This window comes from Vigna unguiculata, chromosome 8 (genome assembly GCF_004118075.2).
Source record: "Vigna unguiculata cultivar IT97K-499-35 chromosome 8, ASM411807v1, whole genome shotgun sequence".
NCBI classification, from domain to species: Eukaryota; Viridiplantae; Streptophyta; class Magnoliopsida; order Fabales; family Fabaceae; genus Vigna; species Vigna unguiculata.
Window position 1 is genome coordinate 2,355,372 of NC_040286.1, and position 15,765 is coordinate 2,371,136.

The 15,765-nt window shown below is 34.0% G+C and overlaps 2 protein-coding genes across 4 annotated transcripts; one reads left to right on the forward strand and one right to left on the reverse strand.

The window, feature by feature from the left end:
* Positions 1–948: 948 nt before the first annotated feature.
* Positions 949–3,745, forward strand: LOC114193876. The gene is made up of 2 exons (XM_028083845.1): positions 949–2,002; positions 2,988–3,745. Exons 1-2 carry the CDS (start codon positions 1,096–1,098, stop codon positions 3,455–3,457), a joined length of 1,377 nt encoding a protein of 458 aa, XP_027939646.1. The 5' UTR covers positions 949–1,095; the 3' UTR covers positions 3,458–3,745.
* Positions 3,746–6,439: 2,694 nt separating this feature from the next.
* LOC114194377 (long chain base biosynthesis protein 1) lies at positions 6,440–15,019 on the reverse strand. Of its 3 annotated transcripts, none has more exons than XM_028084556.1 (13): positions 14,966–14,984; positions 14,427–14,659; positions 14,198–14,292; positions 12,970–13,061; positions 12,455–12,548; positions 12,293–12,365; positions 12,088–12,220; positions 11,634–11,808; positions 7,899–8,039; positions 7,690–7,785; positions 7,264–7,405; positions 6,961–7,088; positions 6,440–6,886 (listed from the first exon to the last, which is right to left on the reverse strand). In XM_028084556.1, exons 2-13 carry the CDS (start codon positions 14,614–14,616, stop codon positions 6,710–6,712), a joined length of 1,536 nt encoding a protein of 511 aa, XP_027940357.1. In that variant the 5' UTR covers positions 14,617–14,659; positions 14,966–14,984; the 3' UTR covers positions 6,440–6,709. The 3 variants fall into 3 exon arrangements, with proteins under 3 accessions (XP_027940357.1, XP_027940356.1, XP_027940355.1); XM_028084555.1 differs by lacking the exon at positions 14,966–14,984 and adding an exon at positions 14,736–14,934; XM_028084554.1 differs by having other exon boundaries at positions 14,427–15,019.
* Positions 15,020–15,765: the final 746 nt, after the last annotated feature.

Here is a 15,765-nt window from a genome sequence, read left to right on the forward strand (position 1 = left end):
TGGCCACCACTAGTCAAGTGCATCAAATATGGAAAGCACAACAACTCATGTTACTTACTTTTTTCTTTTCTTTGAAAACTACACAAAACAAAACAAAATAAACTACACAAATGAGAAGTGTTTGTCGGTTCCCATAAAATTAAATAAAAGACACTGAAAGAATTCATACTCCAAGGAAAAATCAACCTTATGTCACACTTTACCTTCACCGTTTCATCACATTAAAAAAAAAAACGCTTAAATATGTCACACTTTAATCAAAAGTAGAATTAGTCTTTTCTTAAAATTTTAAATTAATTTAATCTTTCATCTTCATAACGTGTAAATTTAGTTTTTTTAGTCAAATTTTGTTAATTTTATTTGTTTCAAATACGTTTTTGAGTTAATATAACTTTTAATGAAAATTAGAATTACTATCTCTTCAAAATTTTGAACTAATTTAATCTTTTATATTTCAGAACACATGGATTTAGTTCTTTTAATTAAATTGTGTTAAGTTTATTTGATATTTCAAACACATCTTTGAGTTAATGTTAAAGTGGAGATGTGTGAAACGGTTTAAACAACTCAAATGTTCTTATAAAATAACGTTTGAAATATAAATAAATTTAATCAAATTTAATTAAAATAACTAAATTTACGATATCTAAAATTTTGAAGACTAAATTAAACCTAAATTTTAACTTAAAAAATAATTTATGTATTTAACCCCAAAAAATACACAAACATAGCATTGTAAGTCAAAACATCTTACTGTTATATTCTGCTGAAGATTTGAAATATACTAATATTAATATATTAATATTTTATTATTATACCAATGTTAATATATTAATTATTTTTTAATATTTTAAAATATTAAAATCAGTTTGGATCGATATATATATTTTAAAAAGACCCAGAAAAACACCGCTGAAAAAGCAGCATTTAATCCAAATTGTAACGCCTCTGACTGCATGCTTATGATTGAACAAGTCTTAGTCCATGCTCACCATACCTCATTGCCCCCTTATCATTTTCTCCTCCTTCCTTCCTTTTCTTCCCAACTCACAATATTATTCTATGCATAATAAAGAAAAAGAAGGAAGATCATAGATGGCTGAACTCATACATGTTGCAGTGGTGGCAGCCTCCTTGGGATGTGTTTCAACCCTTTTGCTGCTTTTCATGTGGCGTTGGTGTCATCACAACAAACACCACACAAACTTTGTTCAACCCAATAGCTTGACCAGAATGGAGACTCTCCAAGCAGGAATTGCAAAACTTCATCAACACCAACCTGCACTCTATCACCAATTTGACCAGAAGAACAATCACAATCACAAAAAACAAAACTTTTATGTTTTTCACAATGGGCTATCTAGAAGGGGCCATTTGTTCAACTGGGATGATCATCCCTACCTTCTGGTTGATGCTGTGGAAAATGGGTGGTCTGGATTTGCTTTCACCAAGACCAACATGCCATCTCCTTCAAAAAGATCAAGTCTTTTTGGAGCATGTGCTGCTGCTGAGAATGGGAGAGAAACTGAGGCTGAGATAACTTGGGAAGTGTGTAATGGATCAGCTGAATGTATGCAGAAGGTTAGACTCAATCCTGAGTTGAAAAAGGTTCTTCATTCAAACAACTCTTCCAATATGAGTGTTGCTTCTGTCATTAGAACGGCTCTACCTCTTCCTGGTCCTCCTTTGGGAAACTATGCATTCCCACAAGAAGCTTATTTTGAAATCACCATACTGTGTTCTGGTGTTGGGAATCATGAATCTGTTGTTGGAAAGAAAGAAGGGGAGAAGACAAAACTCTTAATTGAAGATGGTTCCAATGGTGTATGTGATTTGAATGTGGTTGAAGAAGTGAAATTTGAGCAGAAAGAGAGTGGTAGAAAGATTGGATCTGTGATGTTCTCATTGGGGTTGACAGCAGGAGGAGCTGTTCCTTTGAGAGTTCCAGGTAGCTATCCTAGGAGCATTGGATTCAACTCCAATGGTTCTGTCTTTCTTGAAGGTAACTTGTCTTTTTGCTTGCAATCTTCTTTCTGTTTTACACCATTTGAGGAAACAAAGGTTCCATGGCCATTCATTTTCTATGGATCAAATTTTGTGGACAAAAGTACAGGGTCATTATTCATGAGGTGTAGTGATAAGTGCAATACAGATTCAAGATTCATTAGGCACAAAGTTTTGGCTTTTTGCTATTGTTTCAGAAAGAGAACAGCTTGACCCAATTTAATACACGTTTCTCAGAGGCCCACAACATCAAATGTTAACACTTCACATTCCTCAATATAACAACTTCAATGCCCAACTTTAGAGTAGAATGAAACAGACATGGTTATGGTAAATAAGGCAGCACTCTGTTAGTCGTATTACAATGATTTTAAGTAAAAACTTGGATGCAATGTTTTAGATATATTTAACATCACTTTTCAATGTAATTTTTTTTTAACCCAACTGAAGTATCTATTGAATTTCTTTAAAAATAATTGTACTATTTTTCAGTCTTTCAAATGCTGTCTGAAATACCTTTTTTTTCTCTATAAAACGTTATTTACATACTTACTAGGATCAAAAAGTGATGCATTTTAAAACTAGAAGAACTAAAAATGTACAAATTATATTTAGAAAGATTACAGCCAATCAAAAGGTTAAGTTAACATTCAAATAACTTCTGCAGTGTCTTCATAGTTCTTGTGTTATATGCAAGAATTGATGGGATTATTTCATATATCGGAGACATTACATATATAACTTGAGTCCAGTCCACATAAGGAATTAACACTACCTTTTAACTTAAAATCCGGCTTTAACTTAAAATCCGGAGATATTGTGTTTATAGGTTTTTCATCTTATATGGTGTATAACTTTGTCATATCTACTCGACATAGGACTTACACTGATACTTAGATTATTCCAAACAAGAATCACCAATTTCTATGGCTCCGGTTTCAACTTGTGCTGAATTACTTATGTTATTTTGGAACTTGTGACAGGAATGAAACTTGTGATGGAGTCTGAGAAGGCACAGTGGATAGGAAGTGAAAGGGTAATTGGATGCGGGTATGATCCAAGGCAGAAGAAGGTTTTCTTCACATTGGACTCAGAATTGGTGCATGTAATCCACTGTCAGTCAGAGGAATTTGGCACTCCACTCTCTCCAACTTTGGCTGCAAACATAGACATTCAGGTTTTGGTTAATTTTGGACAAAGTGCATTCAAATATGCACCTGCAAATGCACAAAGAACACCAAATCCATGCTTCATAGCCCCACTTGTAAATTCCCCTGGTGCTACCCTCGGTTATGATGACAGCAAGGAACTCTTTTCCATGGGTAGGATTGATTCTCAGTGGCATAACAGATCTTCAAACAAACCAAATCAACCCAATGGAAATAATAGCCAAGTCTTAGATTTTGATGACTCTGAGGCTGATCTATTTGAAATAGTCTTGGATGGTTCATAAAAGTCTAAAATCAAAACATTATTTCATAGCTCACCACTGTATAGGAGGCATAATTGAATGCAGTTATCATGTCTCAGTCAATTAACTTAATTTCTCCTTCTGCACATACCCTTTGGTTTCATCTTTCTCCTTCAACCATAGCTAGTCATGTAACAGCCTTTTGTCTCTTCTTTTACCCTCCTGAACTTTTTTCTTCTTTGGTAAACAAACACTAAGTTTTGCTTTTTGGAATACAACATTTTTCTCCCCTCTGTAAATACTGAATTAGTGATTATACTTTCTGGCCAATCTTCCCATAATATTATATTATGCTTTCTGCCTTTCTCATCAAACTTTCTGCAAACATTTTATTTGCTGGTCCATGTGTAAGGTTAATGCAAAGCGGCACCACCATGATGAAAAAGGTTATAAAAACCAAAAGTTTTTCTTTCATATTATGGTTATTTGCAAGAGCAACATTTCACAAACATTAAACGATGCTTAAATATAAGTGTAAGTTAAAGTCTAATATTGAATAAAGATGAAAAAGATATAAGCATAAAAATCCATGAAAAAGCTAAGCAAGATATAAGCATAAAAATTCATAAATTTATTGTTTTAAAATTTTAGTTTGAAAATAATATCAATCTCTTATATATAAATTAGATTTATGTCTCATTGATTTTGTACATCTCTGATGATCTCTTCTAAGAAAACCATTACCATCAAATCATAAATTGTCATTTATAATAAGTTTATCATTTCTTATAATTATTTAGAATAGTGACATAAAAGTAAGTTATAAGTCGGTTATGTAATAAGATCGAATTAGACTTAAAATTCACTTCTTAACTAATAATTTTTATCTCAAAAACTACAATAATAATATCTTTTTCATTTCTTGACTGTGGGAAACTGTTTATTTATTTACACGTATATACAAACAAGAATCCTGAATCGTGGATTCGAACTGAAGATTTATGCAGTCTCCAGTTACAGATGATTTAGCATCATTCATGAAGCCTTTTTGTAAGAGATGAGTATTTCTTTTGTTATTGTTGACAAGGTTTGGTTGCAACAAGGAAAGTTTAAAAATGTAGAACCAATAATTGCATTTAGTTTGATAAGTATTTGGCATTTGACAACTGATATAAAACAACATTATCAAAATGTAATTGCGTGTCAATCCTGGTCTTGAGGTCAGAATAAAGAAAGCACTTGCATAGTTCATAGCCACATGTCATCAAACCTTTTAGGTCAACATGTATGTATGGGTGTGTGTGCCACGCTAACTCCCCATAATCATTCTTTATACCATTCTCTATGCATAATTTGTTTTTACTCTTTTCAATTTAGCCATCTTTAACAACACTTCTTTCAAATTTCGCATTTTTCTTCTGAATTCTGGAGATGACCTGTATAATTTATGCAAGAATCAGTTTTAGTCATAAATGTTTTAAAAAACCTATAAGTCAAAATTAATAGGTTAAAAATAAGCATTCTTGAAAATTAGTATCAGAAGTTTTCTTAAAATTGTTCTCATTATATCATTACAGAAAGGAATGAGAAAGTTGTTGTGTGGTGCATTTAAATAAATCAAAGATCATGATCTCCACTATGTATGACTTTCTAGGAACCACGCCACAGCACTGAAGAAGTGAAAGTAATTAAGAAATAGTTGAGAAAACAAAATGTGTGTCGTGAGAGTCACACATGTTAAGCATTGAGAATAAGGGGGTTATGTTTGAAATTAAAAATTGTAGGTATAATCTTCTAAAAATAAAAATCATATATCTGAAACGTGAAAAATCACAATCCAAAACGTTTGTATACCATAAAATTCAGGAACTTAGTCATTGCACCGACAACTTGAAAATCTTAATAAGATGAATTTACAATATATAAATTGAATTTTATAAAATTAAATTAAGTTTAAGTCTATTTTAATACAATATAAAGTCATCTTATACCTAGATTTTGTAAAGTTAAATAAGCGTTAAATTCCACTTCTCATAAATATCTACGTGGCTGCCATGTTTTTTCAGCTCCTACCTTAGCCAACAATGATTGGTCGTAAGTGGAAGTTAACTATGATGTGTCGATGGTCAGTGTCTCACAAATGTGTCTGCGGGATAACCAATCAAATCACAAAAAATTCGCTACCTTAATTGTGTGTATGACTCTTGTATTGTATCAACTTATTGGGGCATATTATTATACAAACTAGAAGCTAAGGAAATATGAAGCTCCACTACCATTCCTAGGACCAGGACACATGATCAAGAAATCATTAAAGACCTTGCTTCGCATTTTTCATTTCAGTTTATCTGTTGTTTTTCCCGCAACCTTACTCTTGGTGCCGAGCACAAACAATGAAGGTCATTGTTGCTCCACTTGCTGTAACTGCAAAATGCTCAAAATTAGTATTTATCCCAATAGAATACTAGTATATGGTTATATCATACCTTGTGTAGCTTAAGCGGCTTATTTATTAGACTTTCCTGCGAATAACTTTGGTGAAAGCATAATCCCCGAAATGTACTTTACACAGTACGTTGCAATCTTGTGTAAAGATGTGGCTGATGCTGTATTAGCATATAGTCACTCCAAACATTCAACTCACAAGTATCCTTCACTCAAACCGGTAGAACTTTCAATACCATATTCTTCCAGTTTGTTAGGTAGCTAACTTCAGTTTATTAGGTTGTTAAAGATTTGAATTCGTTACCATACCCCTCTAGATAGAATTTCCACTGTACTCATTTTCAACATTTTACAGTATATTATGTTTTAAATCTTGTATAATAGTTATTATAGCCTCAATCTCAATAATAAATACGTTTACATTGGTTAAGCGCAATTAGAAATATAAGCAGATTGAATTGGAGTTCAGACATTACCAATAGAACAAAAGTTTAACTACTATAAAAGGAAAACAATTTTGACTTCGTATGCAATGATAAGAACCTGCACCAAGGTTTACTGTTAAACCATTAACTAGTTGAAAAATGTAATAGTGATACTTTTGATATCGGAATGAAATTCATATTCCAAGGGTAATATTGAAATATTAAATCCTTATTCTACCACTTTAGACAACCAATGAGAACAGGAGCAAAAGACTGTTACCCTAAATTAAATCACAGAATATACTACACAAATTACGAACTACAGGACGACTTCTATCGCCTGGATTTCAAAATTGCTCATCTAATCATGGGAAATAGAACTTATGTTTTGGTACATAAGATGCAGAAGAAAGTTGTAGAGTGTTCAATTATAACCACCCAGCACTGATTCTGTAACTCTCTTTAATGATTCGGATGCCTTGAGCAAATCAAACTCCGAATGCCCTGCAGAGACAAACAATCTAATCCCTACAGGCAAACGACACTTATCCAGTGTTGATCTTTTGGAAACCACCACAAATACAGATTCTTCCCTCAAAACCTGCCAATGCACAACATTAAGGACAATTAAAATCGAAACCAAGAAATTTAACATTACCAAGCATCATTCCTCACCCGTTCTGCGATAGTTTCAAGCAGACGCAGGTCATCTTTCACGGAACCTGTTGATTGCTCTAATCTCAGATAAACAATAGGTGACTCTGGATTACTTGCAATTGTGATGCCCGATACTTTTGACAATTCTGCATTGGCCATTGTACGTAAAATCATTAGTGCTTAACCAAAATAAATAAATAAAATCCTTTTTTTTTAATGGGTGAAACCAAATGAATGCAAATAAAAAGCAATTCAATCTGTCAGGTATCGTGCACTAGCCAAATAGGAACTACACTACACTCGGTGAAATCAAATCCCCACCTTTCCTTAACAAAGAAATATTGCTCTTCAGCTTTGTTATTAGATTGGGATTTTCCTCCAGGATATCAATAGCTGTAATTGCAGCGCTTGCAAGATAAGGAGGCAAAGAAGCAGAAAAGACGTAACCAGAGCTACTCAATCGCTGCCAAGGTAGAAAACAGGCATATTAGAGCATGAAATGCAGATGAAAAACAATTGTCATCAACAAGCAATAAATAGTGACTGCATGCCTCTCCATTTTGCAACTTCTACAGTTCACGCCTAAAAATTCAGGAATAAATGATGAAAAGTAAACAAAAAAATCCTTGAGAATAAATTCTTAAATTTCCACATTTACAATTTCTTTGTTTTCTCTTTGTATACTAAGAAACCTAACATATTACTTGTAGATGGTTATTGGTTATATATCACATGACACTTCCATACTTGGTGATCTATAACTCTTGCACTTCCAGTGCAGAATCCTCCTTCTGTGGCCAATGCATGTCCCATAGCAGCAGTGACAATGTCTATCTTCTCAACCTGGAGCATGTAACCACAAATCACAAACAGCAACAAAATTTTGAATAAATGCACACTTGCATCTAGGGTGAGCACATGCCCCCACCTCTCAAAACAAAGAATTCAAAACATACCGGAACTCCATAGTATTCAGTGAGACCTCTTCCTGAACTTCCAAGCACACCCAATGAGTTGCTTTCATCCAGCAGAACACGAAATAGATATTTTTCCTTCAATTTAATGATCTCGTCCAAGGGTGCTATTTGGCCAGAATTCTGAAAAACATTACAATGAAAAGGATAGAAACAGATATCAGTTGAGCAATTTCTTGTTTATACAAAAGGTAAGGCCTATTTGTATAGACAGATGTTAATACAGAAAAAGTAACTCTTTGACGTTGGGCCTTAAGGCCCAACTCAATGACATTCACCAGATTTGAAAGGTGAAAAATCCCTAAGCTTTACAAGCACTAGTACAACTGGCTCTTATAGAAACAATCTGAATAACCAAAAGTCAAGCAAAGAAATGAGAAAAAAAAAATGCAGAAAGGTTGATTAGCCACAACTACAAGATTATTTATTAGAGATATTAATCAACCATTACCCTTCACATGAACAACTTAAGTATTTAAGAGTAGGTCACCATGCCTTCTATTAACAGTTCTACATCGAATAGAGATAAGTCCAGTTCACAATATATAAGTAGCTGCAAATCTTACCTTATAAGTTGGTTTTGTGGGATTGAGTTGAATTTAAAGTCCACTTCTTATCATGGTATCAAGTCATGATTTAGAGTCTATCGTAGCGAAGTTTGTCGTTGGTTGGGTTTATTGTTCCACCGGACCATCCATTAATGCCTAGTCTCATGCTCGAGATTTATATATCTTGGCGTGAGGGAGTATTGGAAGTCTCGTATCGACTACAGATAAAGCTAATTCACAATATATATAAGTGGGTGCAAACCTCACCTTACAAGCCGGTTTTGTGGAGTTGAGTTAGGCTTAAAATCCACCTCTTAACACCTTCTATAGAATTGATATAAGGAATTCCAAGTACTAGACCGCACATGATTCTCTGTCTACAATCATTAGTAGCGCCTTCTATAGAATTGACAAAAGGAACTATGTGTATTGGACCGCACATATGATTAATAATTAGTAATAAGAAATTATACAGCTCGGGAAAGAAATAAAGAAAAACCAATGTAATCCCTAAATTACAACTATACACTATTTCCCGATTTTCATATTTACATAATCATATCTTTACCACTCCTCCCAAGTCGAAGGAAGTATGCCATATGTACGGAGTTTGATAGAAATACAATCTACACAAAAGCCCTTGAAGATATATGCCAATTGGTCAATGGAGCAACAAAGTTGGTGGTGATTTCTCATGAGATCTCTTTTTCTCTAACAAAAATAACAATCTATCTCTATGTGTTCAGTTTGCTCTAGGAAGATTGGATTAGAAGAAATGTGAAGAGCAACTTGAGTGTCACATATAAGCTTGATGCCTTCCAAATTATAACTGCTAGAGAAGTTTCCATTTTTTAATTTATCTGTGCTTAGTTGTTTTTGCATACCTTCTAAATTCAATGTCAGTGCTTTATGTGAAATTCACATCCCATATAAATTCAATGTTAATGCTTTACGTGAAATTCCCAGCGCAGGCTTCATCTTACCATCCCTGACACACCAACCAAACTCAACTCAACTTGTCCTTCTCAACCGACTCTCCAACTGTACTTTGTGGTAGTTGTTGTGACCACTTCGGCAGCGCACACACATGACAGCATGGGTTTGAAGAAGAAACATTGCCCAACATGATTTTCGAGGATTTGAAAGGACGGCGATGAGCATAAACAAATTCAAAAAAGGAAACAGCTATCTTGCGAAAGGGAAATCATAGTATATGCGATGTAAATAAGAAAATCAACTGAAATTCAACCCTTCATTTTAATCCAATGGCCATGAATTTATCCTCTAACAATAAACTTTTTTCTCCTAATATGTTCCCCTAAACACACATATACTTCTAATGCATAACTACCAATAATTATTTTCTACACATAACTTTCTTCTTACCTATATGTTTCCTATATATTTATACTGCTAATAAAATGCTACCAACAATTATTTTCTACACATTTGTCATCCTCTAGTTTCTAGTACAGAACTAACTACCAACAGTTATTCCATATACATAATTGTCAGAACAACCACTAACTATTAGTTCCCATCCTTACTACCAGCTGAACTCAACCATATCCCCAAGACTGATTATCCTTAACCACTTGGCTAGCAATTACTTCTTCATCTTCAATTAGGGCCACATGGCAGGCCTCATGCTTTTCACGCCACAATTATGCCCATCTCCACCCTTTTTTTGGTAAAAAAGACACTAAACTTGAAAGAGTTATGTTACTTGAATTTCACTTCCGCTTATGTTGCTCTTCAATGACCTATTTGTACTGCTGAAATTGCTATCACCATTCCCCCCCACCAGTAACTAACTACCCACAAGTGCAAGCAAATCTAAAGTTTCTGCTTGTATACTTTATGCATATTGCATTGTTAAAAATTTTGTTTTTCGTTGAAATGCTCACTCCCGATGCTTAATTTCAGGTTGCAACCCACCCAAAGAATAACCCAACTTTTGTTTTTGGGTAAACAGTTCACTAGCCTTTGGTTATCTGTCCCCCGCAGACTAGAGAGATGTGATGATAGATTAAACCAATGAATAGTAGAACTATGCTTGCTTAACTATGTTAATTTAATCTTCACGTCTTCACTAATATTCTGAACTTCAAAACAAGTTTCTGCCCTAGCAATTCACCCAATATGGTCACCTCCACTGAAAGATATCAATTCCACCTTAACTGTCAAAAGTGCTCACCCATGTCATGATTGGTTGAGCACTTGAATCTGATACTTCCTTATTCTCTTCACTGTCCGATGACCTGCCTTTCTCCTCTTCTTCAGACTTTCCCATAATTCTCTCATCTCCAACAAAACCTTCTAAGAAAATTTGCCAATCTTTTTGCCCAAACTCACCTCTAACATGCGCCTCAATACTGGCTTTCAGCTTCTAGTTTCTCTTGTTTCAATTCATCTATCCTCTCGGTCACACATCACAGTCTTCTTAACAGGTCACACAAATTTTCTCCTTTTAATATGTTGGATTGAACCAACATACAAAAAAAAATTGGTAAAAGAAATAAAATATAATATTGAACAGTGAAATCAAACACAATACAGCACTACATTCGTTGTCCCACAGACGAAAGTCTCATAGCTCATACAATACAACATTACTCTTGTCGCTTGTCCCAAAGACAAAAGTATCCTGCATAGTATTCTCTGTCAACAAACTACAAATAACTTCAGACTCCTAACTACACAACCTATACTCCAAATACATAACAGCCAGACACCAAGTTATTTTCTACACATACCTACACTGCCAACAGTTATTTCTACACTTAACTGTCATCCTAGGGTTTCTAATCCATAACTGTTTTCTAAAACAGTTAATTCTACACATGAAATAACTTCCATAACTGCCTTTAACTATCAGTTCCCATCAGACTACCACTCTAAGGCTGGAATTTGTTTCCAAATTTCAATCCTTCATAATTATATTTAATTTGCATTTGTTGATTACACCTACTATCTTAGCAGCACTGGCAGTTCATACAGAAAAAGTTACCAATATCATCAGTTGCAAGAAGCAGCAAGCAATTCAAAGTTTCAAACGGCTATTTGTTTTAAAGCTAAAGGTTGTGAATCTTGTGATGTGGGAACTTCATTGAAAACACGATGTAAAAGTCTAAAGCTAATCTACTGAACAGATGATAGACAAGTCTACCTGGTAGACAGCTTCAACAACAATATATCGCCTCAAATTCTTCGTCCGCTTATATTTGACAGTAATGTTTTCTAGCGTTTCTCTTAAAGAGTCCATGTCATTGTGCTTAAAATACACTACTGTGCTTCGAGAAAGATGAAGGCCATTCTGTATTCCCCAGTGAACTCCCTCATCTCTGTAAAACACAAAAACTTACAAAACATAATGTACAGTAACACAGCCTACATTAATCAGCCATACCAAGTGAGCAACTGAATAGACAAGTGCCTTAGTTTGTTCTTTACACCATTCTAATACACAAACAAAAGCAATGAGATAAAGCCAAAGAAAACAATTCTATGTTATGTCAATGCCTACTAAAAGTATAAATAAATGTCATGAGTCCAGAAAATAGACGAAAAACAAAAATATTACAGCACAGAATCTTTTCAAAGACAAACTTTGGCACACTTACGCTACAATTATATCTCCTTTTTTAGAGAAAGCAGGAATTGCACTGAACATTGTGGAAAGTCCGTAGGAGTAGAGAATTGAATCAGGGGTTCCTAAAAATTTTGCTATTCTTGCTTCACAATCAAGGTGGACATCTAGGCAAAGAAAAATTATCATAAGAACAGAAGCATGTCATCAAAGAAAAAAACATTAAGATTGAGTCTTACCAATTGTCCCATAAAACCCACGGGGACCACAAGAACCAACACCATATTTTGCTAAAGCAGAAGAACATGAGTCCTACAAGAAAAAGTAAATATAAATTAACTATGTCAACCAAGCGCCCCAAAAAAAAGGAATTATTATGGATATGGAAACCATTTCCTTACAAGTAGCTTTGGATGACCTATAAACCCAAGATAGTTTGCTGAAGCAAAATTGACAACTTCTTTGCCATTGATTATGGTATGCGGGCCAGCAGCACTGCATAAAAAACAACACTATTTTATCATAGACTTTGAAAAGTAGAAGGCACACATTTGAAATATCATTAAATCATAAGGGAGAACTTGTTAATATACACTCCTTTTTTTTTCAAAATAAAATGGCAAGAACTTAAAAATATAGAGGGGTTATCCAGTGCACAAGGTTCCCATTATGGTTGAGTTTGGGTACGGTTGTTTCTGTTTCTATTACCCAAAATCACCATGTCACAACTGACTAGGTGGAAATCTTAGCAAAGCCCTAGAACTCTTCCACAAATATTTCATGAATCTATGTCAAGAAAATGTAACCATAGCAGTGAAATTGACAAGCATAAAACATAATTTCAGGATTTCATCTTAAAATGTTCAAGACATTAAAGCTAGAAAAAAAGGTTGCTACAACAAAAAAAAAAAATCACCTCTCCAGCACTGGTGGTTCATACAGCACCTCTTTATTAAGAGTAGGAATAAGGGGTTCTGGAACCCATTCGTCACATAACTCGTCAATTTCCTGCATATAAAGAAGCATACAAAAATTAAAAAATTGCATAATACAAGTGATGAATCTCAGATTGCACTGTACAAGTTAGCATGGAATAATATGCTAACATATTGTTGGAAACATATATATATCTATATATATATATATATATATATATATATATATATATATATATATATATATATATATATATATATATGAGAGAGAGAGAGAAGAAACTGAGAAAGTATTTTATTCATTCTTCGAGGATTACAGAACACTGTTTATAGAGCTGGGAACAGAGGTCAGTGACAGTAACAAACTAAATCTGTCAGATAGTCACAGGTAACTGATTACATTTATAGCAGTAGCCTAAATTACTAGACTTACACAGTCTAAACAGATTTCAATCATAAGTATTCCTTCAGCATAACATGGTAATTAAGTTCTTTAGAAATAACAGTTACCTCAGATATTCAACACTCTGAGATATGCTACCAAAAATGTTAACAGCATAAACAATCATCCAAAAAGCAAGTTCTAATCTATAACATAAAGCAAGCTGCTCTTACACAATCATAATTCACAAACTGATATCTATCACGAATTTATTCTCTCAAAACTACTTAAAGGCAAATAAAAATAGAAAATAAATATCAGTGTAGTTCCAAGTAAGCACCAGGAGTGAAAAAAGACATAACTGAATTGCATGTCTGAAGAGCATATTTTTCATCTGTAGGAACTCCAAAGATTAATCTATCTTGAAATTTTTAAATCCTCAATAAAGAATAATAAGATATGCTCCCATGTCAGGTCCCTAAAACAACTAAAAACCACAATAACTGAATATCCAATATTCTCCTTACATTGAATAGCTTCTAAATTCTAAACACTAACTAACAGGACTAATAACAACAATGCATGCAATCTAAAGGCGAAGTGCTTATATTTGATGAAATAGGAAATATAAAAGTCAAGGTATAAGGAAAAGGATGACAACAAACCAACTGTCAACTTCATTTTCACATCAAAGTTTACACAACCGTGTCCCGGTCGTTACTTCACATTATTCAACAAATAACTAAAACCTTGAATATGTGAGAAAATAAATAAATAAAAAATGCACACTCTCACTCTCACAGAGATAAAAGTAATGTTGAACTAACCTTGTTTGTTAATGGCCTCTTAGGAGGCTTGTAACTTTTCTGCGAAAGCAAGAAAAGTATGACCACCAGCAGAAAAACTTCGATGAATAAATGTCCTTCAAACACAAGGTTCAAATGGAGGAAATCAATCAAAAAATCAACTAACTAATTAACTAATTACATCCATAATCATCAATTCAAACAGAAAATAAAAAGATAAATCTAACTCCAGGAAAAAATGAAAAACTACCACCGATATGGACTCCGAAAACCACAGCTCGGGCAGAAGGAGCATCCAAGGCGAACGTCACCCAATCCAACGTCGAGTTCACGAAATTGAAGACGGCAGAGGCCACCGGAGTCGAGTTCACGAAATTGAAGACGGCAGAGGCCACCGGAGTATCCATAGAATTCGCAAGGAACCTTTCAGAAGCACTCATGCATGAACGAACATGCACACTGCTCGAAACTTGCGGAAACACTCTGGAATCAAATGAAATCAAATCAAATGACAACTACACAGGAATCGAACACGAATGTGGAAGTCGCGAACTACTACGCTTCGTAGGACGAAGAATCGGTTGAGCTAGAAATGCAAGCGTTCGGATCCGCCACAGCGAGGAAGCGAAACGACACGATGAGAGAGAAACGGCGCGAGATTCAGAATGAGATGCGAGTGAGAGGGAGAGAAGAGAATAAGGGAGAAGAATGGGGAAGTGGGGAAATTTGACTGTGCTTGGATGGGGAATGATCAGAGGGCTAGGATGAAGCCACGTCATAGAAGATTACCAGGTAACTTAACGGTTGTCATGACGCATGCGAACTTTTCTTCTCTCCGCCCCCTCCTTCCTCGTCTATTCGTCTTTTCCTTTCTTTGCTTTCTATTTTCTTTTTCAGCGCGGAATTCGCCTTTTCTATTTTGGCTTCTTTAGTCTACACATGAGTTCATGTGGAAGGTGATAACAAAATTATATTATGTGGTCCACAAAGGTAATCGAATAATGATAAATATATATATATATATATATATATATATATATATGATATTTTATAATAATTTAAGTATGTATTATAAATACAAAATTTATTATCTTGAATTCAAATTTTCTAAATAAAACTATATTAAAGTAATAAAAATACTAAAGAAGTGAAGAACTAACTAATTCTAAATTTATTTATTTCAATATTTGTATCCTTGTTTTTATTTGTGACTTCGCAAATATAAGATTCGATGTGGGATTTATTTGAAATAGTTGTAGAGAACATGGAAACCGTGTTCTTTTCAATGTTATTACTTTTATTTAGTATGGCCAAGAAGATTCTAAATTAGGAAAATTGGATTGAAGTGAGAGTGATAAAGTTTTATGGTAATTTTTGGGTTAGCATATATACTTTTGTTAAGTTGGAAAAACATAAAGGTAAACCCAAATCATTTATTTAACATCCATTCTTAACATTCATGCACTTCCTCATTATTAATTCCAATTTGTATTGTTTAAATCACTTTCAAATAACTAATTTTAGCTTCTTATCATCAATTTTGATGTGGTTATTGTAATTAAGATTAATCAATGTATAGAATTGGCATG

What these genes read in the sequence shown, in the direction of transcription:
- LOC114193876 (XM_028083845.1), top strand. Translation starts at nt 1,096, where the DNA reads ATGGCTGAACTCATACATGTTGCAGTGGTGGCAGCCTCCTTGGGATGT. An exon ending in TGGTTCTGTCTTTCTTGAAG is followed by an intron (nt 2,003 to 2,987) that starts GTAACTTGTCTT and finishes AACTTGTGACAG; the next exon opens with GAATGAAACTTGTGATGGAG.
- LOC114194377 (XM_028084554.1), bottom strand. Translation starts at nt 14,616, where the DNA reads ATGAGTGCTTCTGAAAGGTTCCTTGCGAATTCTATGGATACTCCGGTG. An exon ending in AGAGGCCATTAACAAACAAG is followed by an intron (nt 13,062 to 14,197) that starts GTTAGTTCAACA and finishes CTTTATATGCAG; the next exon opens with GAAATTGACGAGTTATGTGA. An exon ending in CTGAATACTATGGAGTTCCG is followed by an intron (nt 7,786 to 7,898) that starts GTATGTTTTGAA and finishes TACATGCTCCAG; the next exon opens with GTTGAGAAGATAGACATTGT.